We start from the raw sequence: 14,754 nt of genomic DNA on the forward strand, positions 1-14,754 counted from the left end.
TCAGGTAGAGTAATTCTATTTTACCTGAATTTTACTACTTTCTCTTTAAATGAGGCCATCGTTTAACTATATTACTAAAAGATTAAGCACCAACATAGTGCGGCGAAAATATTCTAAGAATACAGTAAAAGGGATAAGGTTGGCTATTAGGGGCAAATGTCTGCGTTTAGCTGAAGATTTGGAACTCTCAGTCACCTTACGTGTTGTTCTGATCCACAAGCTGGATAGCTAAGAATAGTAAAATTGCATGACAAAAATTTTAAAATATTAAATTTTTGAAATATTGAACATTTTAAGATGTTGAACATTTAAAACATTGGACGGTCAATTTTCATTTACTTAAAAAAATCATTATTTATGATGAAATGATGCCTATACTTAACCCTATGATAATGTAGGTTTTAAGAAAAAGAATGATAAAACCATGGTGTTCTTAGATTAGAATCTGTAGTTGGCATATTCATTAGGGCAGCTTGGACAGCTGTTTTCTCCCTTCTGAAGGGATAAAAAAACCAGATTGACTACTTTAGCTCAATGCATGTAAATAAAAAAAACGGTGCTGTTGAATCAAGAGTTAGTCTTGACTTCCTGAGAAAAAATAACAAATCGTTGAGGTTCTTAAGGAAGAGATAAATTCCTCAAGTTGAAGAAGTTGCCAGGAAAAAGAAACACAAAAGTCTGGTTCGCTTTGGACATTTATTTACAAGAAAATACAAAACTATTCTCAATCATGCGATCCTCACAAACAATCGGAATCTTTTTTTTTCATTTTTTACAAAAAAGGTACATACGACAGACTTCCTTATTTGCACTGAAAATGTAAACGTTCCCACGGTTAGTAATATTTCTTTATTATCTTTCTTTTATAGAAATAGGGTAAAATATATCTTCAGCATATGAAATATTACTCGTTCTTGGCCAAGATACTATTCATACAAAAGTGGATAAGTATCATGACCCCATTAAGAAAAGACGAATTAAGCATAAATGCACCTCTTTTGTACAAGAAACTTACGTTTCTATAGATACTCAAGACACTTTGCCCTAACCTTAGAAGCCATAGTGACTCCATGCTAATATATTTAAATACCTAAATGCATCGCCATGAAAATTATTATTTCTCATTTTTGTTAGAAATGAACCTATAATATCAATTCATCGTCCAATGTGTAGTATACGAAAAATTCTCAAGTTCATAGTAAAACGTCGTCTTGCCTTTCTGAAATATTATGAAAAGCCACACACGAGTGAAAATCAGAAATAATTTCTTTTTTGTCGATACCTATAATATACAGTAGCTCTTAACTGATCGGACAACAGATAGGCTTTACAATGTAAGATGATAATAACTTAGCTTCTATTGCATTAATCTCTGAATATATTATAGTTATCATATTCATACTGGAAGATACAATTGCATATGTTGTCAGAACAAATCTTTACCCAGATCATCTCCTAAGCATCATGAGCCCCAAAAGTTACCTTCATAAACTAGAAACGCTCCGATATAATTTGTAGCTCAACAGTTTCGAAACTAGATAATATTATGTCTGTAACAATAAACCTTTCTTTCATAGAAATCATAAATTTCATTTTCCATACATCCACTCACAAAGGTTGCATCACAGATCTATATATAACTGTTTTTAATAGTCACCTAAAGTAATCCTACCCATAGATGAAATAACATTATTTACAAGATATATCTCATGTTTTGCTATATAAAAGAGAAAATCATTATTGTCAATACAGCATCGTGGTTTCAAAAAGCCCCCAGACAAAGCTGATCACGTTTTTTTCAACTGTTTTCGTAACATTTCCTTACTTAATTATCCTGGTTTTCATCATGAATTTTTCAACGAACCGAATGATTCTTTTTTGAATGATATTATGTGGGTATGTGAACACTTCTTTGCTGAAGAGGACTTATTTCTGCCAGCTCCTAAGAATAACACAATCCACGTACGAAACACAAGGAACAGATATAATGACGAAGAGCATGTCAACACTAGAGACGCCAACTGAAAAAGCTGGTGACATGATCCTCTCAGTGACATGTCTTCGAGAAGAGCATGCAAGTGAAATGATGAACCGCACTATACAATATGTATACAGAGTAACACTGGCACCTCACCTCACAACGATAATTCCATTCTTCCTCATGCGCGCTCATCCATACTTATTCCTAAGATAGAATACTGTGTCCTAAGTTTTGAAGTTTATGTTATGAGCTATCTTGGGTTCTATTTCTACCTTTTTTTAATATGATGATTTTAAATAATCACATTTTTATTGCAACATTGAAAGCACCATCCATTTGTTTATGCGATAATCTTGCATATTACAGAAACAAAGTCAGCGTAAAGTTACTAGTGATTAACTTAAGATACCGTGTAACGTTCTGATAACAAATTCTTATAAACGCATTTTTGTCTAATACTGATTTTTCGTTATATTTTGCACAAATTTTGCAAATAACAACCGTCCGATAAAAACATGAATAATGAGCAGGCATATATAGTTGATATCTTAAATATTACATATTTTCTTATATACAATTTTGATTACATACATCATCGTCCCGCATATTTGGGATGGAAAGTGGCAGAACAGAATACTGCTGATAGTCATGGAAATCAGAAAGATTCATAATGTGGTAATACAGTACCTTCTCCGTCTTGTTCTTAAAACTCTCATGAAAAGGCGAGTTCCGATAATTATGTCTCCAGATAATCCCGCGTTAAATTTCGTGAATCGAACAAAAATAACTACCAATTATTTTACAATTGTTTTGATGTGGAAGTAAGTGGACATAACATTCTTACAAAATGTAATTTACTTATCCACCCATTATCTAACTTTAAAATACATTTTATCACCGGATTTGATATAAGAAAAGTTAAGAACGAACTAACGGTCGATGAGAGCCTGTTAAATCATTCTTATCGTGTTATCATTATTCTATTTCTAGATATCTAGCGTTAAGGGACGACTTGCGTCCTGCCTCGGTTTATAAAATCTCTGCTAAGGCCACGTCTGTTGAGCTGTTGTCGTAAACACACTTTTTCTCGTTCTGCTGAGAATTAATTGTACAAGGCTTTGGTGGAGAGAAAACGGATGTTTTGATAAAGAGCAGTATTCCGGTAGAAACACTGATTTCTTATACATATACAAATCAATTTTTCCAATATTCATAAGCATTTTCATTATGAATCTGGACTAATCAAACTGAAGATTGTAGGATATAATCAAATAACTTGTTTGAGTTTACGATTAAAAACAAACATGGCCCTTACCACTACTGTTAGTTCCACTATTTATGGCTGTACTACTACAGCTACAGGTCGCGTTATCATCTTACAAGTGCTTTTGCAGTCTGTGACTAAACATTAAGAGGTTTCTTCGTTTTAATCAAAGTGAGCACCAAGAGAAAATTTCAGGAACTATAGCTATCCTGGAAGGTTTATAATCATTTGTGAATAGTTTCATACTTCATATTGTTTTACAATGAATTTTGATGCACCATAATCTGACAACGCTGTTATCTATGATAAGGGAAGACAAGGTAATATTCACCACAAAGGGACCAGACCTAACACTAAAGAAGTTTCTAATCCTAACTTACATCATTCTAGAGATCACTCAGTCACGTAAGACTCGCTATTACTGCTAAATTTACAGATTCCTAGACGTTTTGATTTGGCTCTCATATTTCGGACATGTTTTGGCACCGGTTGAGCAGTATTTTTGACAGTGGAAAATAAGTCTGCAGAGGAGGAAATCTGACAAATTACTGGAAAGGAAATTCGCTTCATAAATCTGCTCGCGGATCTTGTAGTCTTCATAACCGTTTGTCCGATCTCCACTTGGGGTAACTAACTGTCAATGATCAGCTGGCGTCTTTGAAAGTGAAGCCATTACTTTGACTAGAAAAGACACCTGGTCTTATATAAAGCGCGAGGTTTGTATTACTTCTACAGAAAAAAATGTACAATTTCATGTCGTTTTCCTTCAATTTTTTTCAGTGAACAGATGATATACATTGAATAAAACATAGAACAGCATCTTATCAACGAATAATATAAAAGGCTTTTTCTATTGAAAATATTTTTTTATTTTTTATATTGCTTAAAAAAAGAGCAAATATACGGAAATAATTAAGTCAAAGCCCCGCTTGATAAATATACCACAAGTCACTTTCTTATAAATATAAAAGAAATTTAAACACGCTTGAATATCCCTACACACATAGAAGTAAAGCAACTACAGTTTTATATAAAAAATGAAAAAAATGAGTACAAACATGATCTGTTAGGCAGCCAAACATATTCTACTACAATCCATGCGGAAGGTTTTGTCTCCAAGGGCGGATGTTTATACTCGAAGATGTACAAACATTATCACTCAGAGCTTGTGTGTGTGTGTGTGTGTGCGCGTGCTCACTTGCATTTCCTTAATGGTAGGTATTTGGTTGCACAAGCACGCTCGCCAAGCTCGTGTCTGTTGAGCTGCTGCTGCTGCTGCTGCTGTCATCTTGACTCGTTTTCTGCGACTCCAGTTCGTCCGAATAATCGGTCATGAAGTACCCGTAAGTCTTGCTGTGTTTTAACTCGTACCCGCATTCAGTGCGATCCGATCTGCCGTAAGTAGGACCCTTGGCGAGGGGAGGCTCAAGAGGCAAAGCGGGCGAGGTGCTCTGCTGGGCATAATGTCTGGGTGGAGGCGGGCTCGGAGGCGCATCGCTGAACTTCTGCGTTCGTATGAAATTTCTCCTTCCTAAGTGCGGACTATTACTGTGAGCTCTTGGGCGGGATAATCTTCGGACAGGGGTCACTATGCTCCCTGATATGACGATCACCCCTGAGTTAATAATCTCGCCCTTTCTGGGGTCAGTCTTTTTGTTTGAAGATTGTGACTTGTATTCCGTGACCCTTGACTTCCTATCTTGAGTAGGGCCCCCGTGGTGTCCATCGTGGACGTTATTTGCTGCACTCCTTGTTCGAGCAGTTTCAATACTCAAGGCAGCAAGGTCTTCGTACTGTTTTCTTAAACTCTCTCTCAATCGCTTGTCATTGTCTGAGCACTGAGATTCGACCTCATCCTCTTTTTGGTCATCTTGGTCGGTCGATGGAGAGGTCGAACCGTCAAGTGCCCTTTGGTCCTCTCCCTCTGGAGTTTTGCTAGAAAGTGAGTGTTCCAGCCATTCGTGTATCCTTTGGCGTTTTGCGATTCGGTCGACAGTGGTTTCTATGCCGGCCTCTTTCAGAGTCCTCAATACATAGTCCTTCTCCTTGGGACAGGAATGAGCCGAGTACGTCGAGTAGCAGATGCTTTGATTGTCAATATCACCGGCGTCTCTCCGGGGAAGCTTAACCAACCACTTGTCATCCGGGTATTTGTAAACCTCTCTCACGGTGGATCTCTTCTCCGGTTTAGGTTCCAGTAATCTCTTGAACATGCGCAGCAGACGGGACGTGAAGTTTGTGAAGCGTTTCGGGGTCCGCAGCGTCTTCCTCTTCCTCCAGTTGACATATTCTGCGTAATTAGGGTCAGTGAGATCAGCCTTCTGCCAGGGCAGCTGACCTGTCAAGAGCACGTAGATCAGGATGCCAAGTTGCCACACATCCTGCGGATAACAAAAATGAAGTGTCTGTTAGTACTTCATGAATATTTTCTGAATGATGGAAAGTTAGACTGCATCATGAAGAAGCATTTTCGATGAGTTCTAATTTGCATTCATGTGATTAGATATTGAAGTGGGAGACTTTGTTTCTTTACCTTATTATTCGAAGGAGCTGCTTGCTTAAGAGAATCTACTTAGATTTTTATTTAGCATTAACTGTCACTTCCCTAATAACAGTTATTAAGAAGTAGCATGATGTGGGTAGAACATTAGATTGGTCAAATAATAATTAATTCTTTGATGACGTAATACTTTTCAAGAGGTTTCTCTAGTTTCTGACAGCCATGGTTTCAAAAACGAAAGTTCAAGTGATTACCTCAGTAATATAATGCATAAGAATTACACATACAGTACATACATACTTACATATATACATACATACATACATACATACATACATATATATATACAGTATGTATATATATATATATATATATATATATATATATATATATATATATATATATATATATATATATATATAAGTATATGTGTGTGTGTGTGTGTTTGTAAGCGCTTCAGTACTGAATTAATCAATTATACTTTCATGTTTAATATCATAACTGTCAGAAAACTACAGAAACCTCCTGAAAACTAAAACTTCATCAATATATATTGGCATATATATATATATATATATATATATATCATATAATCTATATATATATATATATATATATATATATATATGTATATGTGTGTGTGTGTGTGTGATTTGTAAGCGCGTACTGAATTAATCAATTATACTTTTGTGTTTAATATCATAACTGTCAGAAACTACAGAAACCTCCTGAAAACTAAAACTTCATCAATATATATTGGCATATATATATATATATATATATATATATATATATATATATATATATATATATATATATATATATATATATATATGAGACAGAAGACAGAAGAAATTGGCAGTGTCGATCAGGCGCTAAAAACAAAGCAAAAGTTTCACGTATTGCAAAACGACGACGTTCGTCGCCGGACAGCAGCGAGCAAACGTCATCGTTGAAGAGCTCAGACGAAAGGTGAGGGGTTACGAAAACACCTTGAAACCGCCGGCTGCGAACTCGATGGGTGAGGGAAAGAAAGTGGTGAATAGAAAATGGTGAACAGAATAGTGAATAGTGAAGCATGTTAGAGATGGTGAACAGCGACATAGTCGACACACCCTATAAACTATGACGTATCAAACGTCATCAGCAAAACGCTATAAAAGGGAGAAAGAGAGAGAGCGAGAGTTAGTCAGGGCAGATGGTACGCCCGCAGTGTGAAAGAGCCCTTATCTCGGCAATAGGACCTACAGTTAGAAATTTTACCAGGACCTACAGTTAGAAATTTTACCAGGACCTACAGTTAGAAATTTTACCAGGACCTACAGTTAGAAATTTTACCGCACTCTCAAAATTTTTATCTCCAAATTTGGACTTCATGAATTTCAGTCTCGAGTCTAGCCGACTCCCCTAAGAAGCAGCAAACAACCAAAGATGGAAACTCATATTTCAAAGGGGATGATAAAGAAAAAGCCGCACGGCATGTCTCTGTTAAGAACCCAGAAGAATGACTATCTTTAACTGAAGCAAACTTGTTTCTGAACGATAAAAGCACAACGCCTCCTCGGTTATGCGTCCTCAGTTAAAGGTCTAAGAAGAAAGCCTATAGAATATATATATATATATATATATATATATATATATATATATATATATATATATATATATATATATATATAGAACAAATAGGACGACGAAAAAGGAGGTGATACATATTCAGCTTTATTTACAGCCAACGTTTCAAAGCATGGCTTCATCATCAGGGCTAAAATACAAAAAATAACAACAATTAAAATCAATACAAAGGACTCAGTAAAATCATTAACGTTAAAATATAGATATTAAAACCGAAACATAAAAGTTAAAACCAACCTAACGCCTCAAGAAAAGAAAACTGAGTGACCAAGAAGGGCACCAAAAGGACGAAGAGAACTCTTAAGCAATAAACAGAGGGGCAGAAGAAGACTGACTATTCAAAGATGGAACCAGTTGTTTGATGGTTAACGACTCGAGGATATGGAGAGAAGTTTCATCAGCAGCTTGCTCTAGGATTTCAAAATCGTCATAGCAAATATAAGCTTTGCATTGTTTAGAATGTTCCCTTATGTTAGAAAACTCCTTCTTACTCAATGTACACCCTGTTCTATGGCTAACGCCACGATGAGAGTCAACTCGCACTTTCAGCATTCTTTTGGTGGATCCGACGTAAGTCCCGAGATTACATCTCGCAAGTATACTTATAGACCACCAAAGAACGCATAAGGTTGGGAACAGTGTCTTTAAATCTAAAAAGAGAGCCAATTGTTCTTGGATTACTTAGAACAGGTTTGGGATTGATACAGTAAAAGTATTTCTTTAAAATCTGCCTCAGCGTAGTTAAAAATTTTTCATCGTTCGTAAAAGGCAAGGAAACATAAAAATCAAGTTTAGGTACTGTAGGTACAGGAATTTTTGGTTGAAATTTATTATTCAAGAATTTTTTGAGATATTTCAAATAAAAGTTTAGGGTAGCAGTTATTCTGAAAGTATTTTCTAAGGAACTCAACCTCATTATGAAAAGAGAGCCAGTCTGAGGAGAGAGAAAAGGCTCTGTGCAGTAACGTTAAAATACTATTAAGCTTAAAACTGTAAAAACATGAACTATAAAAATTTGAACCAAGACCAGTATACGTTTGTTTCCGGAAGACAGAAGTGGAGAAGTGCTGGTTGGATCTGGTAATTAACACATCAAGGAAAGGAAGGCACTCATTGTTTTTCATGTTCTATGGTAAATGTAATACTAGGATGGAGATTGTTAGCGAATTCTAAAAACTGTTCAGCAGCCCATTTACTTTTAAAAAGTAGAAAAGTATCATCAACATACCGTTTATAATATAAAGGGCGAAATGAGGATGAACAGTGGCTAAAAAGCATTTCCTCCAAATGACACATAAAAACATTTGCCAGAACTGGACCCAACGGAGATCCCATAGCAACACCGTCGACCTGCTTATAATGCTTTCCATTGAATAAAAAATCTGTGTCCAGCACAGCCAAATTTAAAAGTTTTTCAAAATCGTCTCTATCAAACCCTTGATAGATAAAACCTGGTTCTATAAAAATCTTATCTAAGATAATTTGTATCGTTGCCTGCAACGGTACATTAGTGAAAAGCGAGACAACATCAAGACTTACCATATACAGATCGAGGTCCTGAGTAACAATCTCTTTGGAAAACAAAGTGGAGTTAGTAAGGGTTGCTCATTTTCTGAAAAATGGTTGTAATAGTGGAACCAAAATTTTGCTAACTTATAACTAGAGTATTATAAGAGGCCAAAATAGGCCTTAGTGGAATTCCTTCCTTGTGCACTTTCGGTAAGCCATATAAAACTCCATAAGAAGAACCAGATGTGTACAGATCCGAATAAGTATGTTCGCTGATTTTATTTCTGTCCTTAAGTGATTTTAAAAACCTATTAATTCTGTCTTCAACTTTAAAGATTGGTTGAAAGTAAGGAGAACCAACGCATTCAAATTTTTGACCGGTCAGATAAGATAGTATTCATTTTTGCAACATAATCCTGTTTACTGAGAATTACAGTACCTTTGCCTTTATCAGGTTTAGTGATGACCAAGTTTGTTTTTTGAGACAACTGTTTAAGAATGTTAAAATCATCTTTCTTAAGGAAAGGCAACCAACCACTCCTGAAATTCAGAAACGATTTTTGTGCGAATTGACGTATTTCACCCTGAAAGTTTTTCAAGTCAGGTAAAATGCCTAACTTACGAAGGCGATTAAATAGTAATTCAAAGGGTAAAAAGAATCTCGAGTAAGAAGGTTTAAAATTAGGTAAACAAAAGTCTAAACCGAGGATAAAAGAAACTCCTCTCTCTCCGACAGTACGTAATCAGAGAAGTTAAAAACGACTTTTTTTGGATCTAAAAAGTTGGGAACAGTAATTCCTAAATTATACAATTTCTTCAAATGAACATTCATTACATTAGAGACATAAGAAGCAATATTTTTATTTACATAATGTTTTAAAAGAAGGCAATCTATGGTTCAATAAGTCGGGATAGTGTAGATTCCAGATTCACCTTAGAAGAGGAGATAGAAGGGATAATCCCCTTCCTGGACGTTAAAGCCACAAGCGCAAGCAGCAAAATAGAGTATAGTATACACATAAAAGACACTCATGTAATCGTGTGTTCGAACCACACAAAGGATATTAAAATAGGAATGGTGACAATGTTGACTATTAGGCCTACAGGTTTGCAACCCAGCTGATGTGTAAAAGGAGCTTGACTCTCTATCCGCTTCTTTTAATAACAGGGATACCCGACTCATAGTGGTGATGGTGGTGGAAGGCGTATAGTAAGGCTAGAATACACTACTATGGGGGCGGGAGAAAGGCGCCAAGATAAAGACGGAATAAACAAGAAAGTATGTAAGCAAAAAACTTAAAAATGCAAGACTAGTTGGGAATTATAATAACAACATTAAGAATAGGGTAACTAGGAATAAAATACCCAATGGAAGGGAGGAGAAAAGGGGCTGGGTCTATCTAGCACCTTGTGACAGTTGTGATAAATTACATTTTAGTCAGAGCGGCAAACCGTGCAAGGAGAGAGCAAGCCAGCATAACCAGAACATCCGTCATCACTACCAAGCCTCGGCGCTGGCCAAAAACTGCTGGAATTACAACCATAACATCAACTGGGTAAATACATAATTTATATACAACAACAAGAATAAAACATCGAGGGGGATCGTAGAGACCGCCCTCATCAACTCATGAAAAAACGATGGAAGGTAACGTTGGAAACAATTTGGAGGACAAGATTAATTGTCGGATTATTTATCAGAATTTTAAGAATATAAACAAAAAAATGGACAGCAAGGGGATATTTATATTCCGAACAATGAAGTATTAAGCATATGGCCACGGAGATCAAGAACGCTGGAGGGAAAGGCAGGAGGCCCTGGAAATCGACAGGTACGTCACCCTAGGGATTAGAAACAGAAAACAACAGATGATGGATGGAGCACATGCATGGATACCCAAGAGTAACTAACAGTTATCTCCTCAGTGCATTGGTACCTGATGAAGAAGACTGTACTGTATGTCTTCAAAAGTTAGTACTTGGTAAATTGTACTTAGTAAATTAAAGAATCTGGAATCTAAACCATCCCCTCTCATGGAAGCCTAACACGAGGTTGGGTGGCTATTTTGTGATATTGTGTGTCTGTGTGTATATACAGTATATATATATATATATATATATATATATATATATATATATATATATATATATATATATATATATATATATATATATATATATATATATATATATATATATATATATATATATATATATATATAAATATATATATTTAAAGTAACGGACATCAAATTATGAAATTATTTCTTCTATTTTTCCTAATATGAATAATTTCAAGTAACGCAACAACTAATATTTGCTGGACACTATTGCGGACGAGAGGAATGATAGTAATTAAAACTTTAGAGAAAAACAAGGATGAAAATCTTCATCATTGTTACTTTATTGTGTGTTTTCAAGATGGATTTATTCCTGCCATATATACTGTGAGTGTGTGTGTGTATATATATATATATATATATATATATATATATATATATATATATATATATATATATATATATATATATATATATATATATATATATATACACTTATATAAATATATATATATATATATATACATATTATGTATATGTACATGTACACACACACACACACACACACACACTAGCTGACCAACCCAGCACTGCCTGGGAAAACTCTGAATGCCTCAGAAAAAAAATTTTCCACCTCCTTGTGAAGACTGTCCTTTTTATCCAGAAGTTACTGTGATGGTTGTCCATTTTATCCAAAAATTACTGTACTAGCTGTCCATTTACCCATATATCACTCTGCTGATTGTCCCATTTATCCAGGCATTACTGTGGTGACTGTTCCTTTTAACCAGGTATTACTGTGGTGACTGTCCCTTTCATCCAGTTATTACTGTGGTGACTGTCCATTTTATCCAGGTATGACTGTGCTGACTGTCCTATTTATCCAGGCATTACTGTACTGACTGTCTCTTTTATCCAAGTATCACTGTAATGACTGCCCAGGTTATCCAGTTATTACTGTGGTGACTGTCCATTTATCCTGGTACTGTTCTACTGACTTTCCCATTTATCCAACTATTACTGTACTGACTGTCCCATTCTCCTAGGTATTACTGTGGTGACTGTCCCTTTATCCAAATATTAACATACTGTCTGCCCCTTTTATCCAGGTATTACTGTGAAGACTGTCCCTTTTATCCAGGTATTCCTGTGGTGACTGTCCATTTTATCCAGACACTAGCTGACCAACCCGGCGCTGCCCGGGAAAACTGAATGACAAACGATAAACTCTCTCTCTCTCTCTCTCTCTCTCTCTCTCTCTCTCTTCCTCCCCACTCTTCTCTCTCTCTCTTTCCATTAAGATAGTTGCTTCAATTACATTGCCCAGCATTTTTGAAATTTTATATTTCACCCCCATCTCACCCCTCATTCATATCGGGGCTGAACTTAGACTTAAAGGGCATCATGAGTTTTACTATTCATCTTAACTACCTTGAAAACTATGGATTAGACACTAACATCTGTAATTTTTTACATTTTATTTTTCACCCCTTCTCACGCCCCCCCCCACCACCTATCGGGCTGAACTTGGACTTAAATGGCATTGGGAGTTTCACCATTCATCTTAGCGACCTCGAAAACTATGGATTAGACTAATATCTGTCATTTTCGGTTATTTCTACATGTCACCCCTTCCCACTCCCACCCCCTTTGGTGCCAGTGATGTCTTACCCCTACAGTATTCTTTTCCCAATAGTTAGCCATAGGTATACCAAGTTTGGTTGAAATTGCTCAATGCATTTTAGAGCTATGCTGAAACAAACACACACACACATGCATACATCCACTTTTATATATACAGATTACTGTGGTGACTGTCCCATTTATCCCGGAATTATTGTTCTGTTTGTCCCTTTTATCCAGGTATTACTGTGCTGGCTGTCCCTTTTATCCAGGTATTACTGTGGTGACTGTCCATTTTATCCAGGTATTACTGTGGTGACTGTCCCATTTATCCAGGCATTACTGTTCTATCTGTTCTTTTTATCCAGGTATTATTGAGCTGACTGTCCCATTTACCCAGGTATTACTGTGGTGATTGTCCATTTTATCCAGACATTACTGTGGTGACTGTCCCCCAAATATTAATCTGGTGACTGTCCCATCTGTCCAGGCATTGCTGTTCTGTCTTTTCATTTCAACTAGGTATTACTGTGCTGACTGCCCATTTTATCCAGGTATTACTGTGGTGACTGTCCATTTTATCCAGATATTACTGTGCTGACTGTCCCATTTATTCAGGTATTACTGTGGTGATCGTGTCATTTATCCAGGTATTACTGTACTGTCTGTCCCTTTCATCCAAAGATTATTATTGTGGTGGCTGTCCATTTTATCCAAGTATTACTGTGGTGACTGTCTAAACCTTGATACAGAATTATTAATCACAGGAAAGAAAAGCATTTTCAATAATATATTTCTATGGTATCGAGTGCATAAAATGAGGTATGATAAACCTGTAGGGTTTATTTTCACATGAAATAAAGTATGATTAACCCGTAGATTTTATTTACCACACATGTTACAAAGGGAAGGGGGAAGGGGTACGGGTTTGAAACCTACTCTATTATCTAAGTTGGGTCAAATGATGGCCACGTGCCAACTTTTGTCTAATTCGGTCAAGCAGTTTGGATTTCTATAGAGCACAAACATCTGGACAAACATACAAACATTCACTTTTATATATAAAAATATATATAAATATATATAAATATATATAATATGTATATATATATAATATATATATGTTATATGTATATATATATATATATATATATATATATATATATGTATATATATATATATATATATATATATGTATGTATATATATATATGTATATATATATATATATATATATATATATATATATATATATATATATATATATACATACATATATATATATATATATATATATATATATATATATATATATATATATGTAGATGTTTGTCTGTGCTTCAGGAGGTGCTTGATAGTTTGGAATACATAGTTTCCAAAAAGAATATTCGTCAGTGAATTTGGAAAAATAAATAGTAGGAACAAGATTCTGCTAGATTATGTCACTACAGAGTATATGGAAGAGAAAGTTGAATGTGATGATCAGAAGAAGAGGCTGGAGGTGTAAAAAGTTATTTGATTGAAGCGAAAACTACACTATATAGAAATTTATATTGCAGGGGAAGGATTGAAATTAAGGTGGAAAATTAAATTAAGTTTTGAAAATTTCATAAGAAGTGAGAAGACCATATAAGGAGGAAGTGGATAAGTTCGGCCTAGGTTAAATGCATGGACGTAGAAATATTTAGACGAAGAGAATAGATAATTAAAGAAGACATAATAATGAAAATATAGGGAAGATGATATGCAAGAGTTTTAGAGAGAATTAAGTTGTTTCACAGGGATGTAAATGTAGTGAGATAGGCCAATGGACAACTACATCCCAGAATAAAAGATGCTACTTTGAGCATTTTTTCATTCAGTAATATAGAAAAGGGGAAGAGCTCCAGGTGAAAATGACTGTTCAGGATGAAAGGAGAGAAATTAAATGGTTAAAAATGGAAACATGACAAGAGTTGAGGGACTTTCAAATAAGATTCTGAGGTACTGTGGTGACAGGATGAAATGAGTGGCTGACCAGAGTTTGTAAGTCACGTCTGAATCATGGTAAGATTCCAGAGGAAGGGTTTAGAGGAATAATACTCTTTTTGTATGATGAAAGTAAAGGTGGTAGAGGAGGCATTAAGAATTATATTGGTATAATACTTCAAAGTATACTGTGTAAAGTATTGTATGTAGTAGGAATT

The 14,754-nt window shown here is 35.3% G+C and overlaps 1 protein-coding gene across 2 annotated transcripts in view; it reads right to left on the reverse strand.

Annotated features, from left to right (window-relative positions):
- Positions 1-677: 677 nt before the first annotated feature.
- The window catches only part of LOC136850575 (serine/threonine-protein kinase meng-po-like), a 168,102-nt gene continuing 154,025 nt past the window's right edge, over positions 678-14,754 (reverse strand). For both annotated transcript variants that reach the window (XM_067124200.1, XM_067124199.1), the window contains exon 4: positions 678-5,626. In XM_067124200.1, coding sequence (XP_066980301.1) covers positions 4,454-5,626 — 1,173 coding nt within the window. In that variant the 3' untranslated portion in view covers positions 678-4,453. The remainder of the gene's footprint in view (positions 5,627-14,754) is intronic.

Source organism: Macrobrachium rosenbergii, chromosome 22 (genome assembly GCF_040412425.1).
Source record: "Macrobrachium rosenbergii isolate ZJJX-2024 chromosome 22, ASM4041242v1, whole genome shotgun sequence".
Classification (NCBI taxonomy): Eukaryota; Metazoa; Arthropoda; class Malacostraca; order Decapoda; family Palaemonidae; genus Macrobrachium; species Macrobrachium rosenbergii.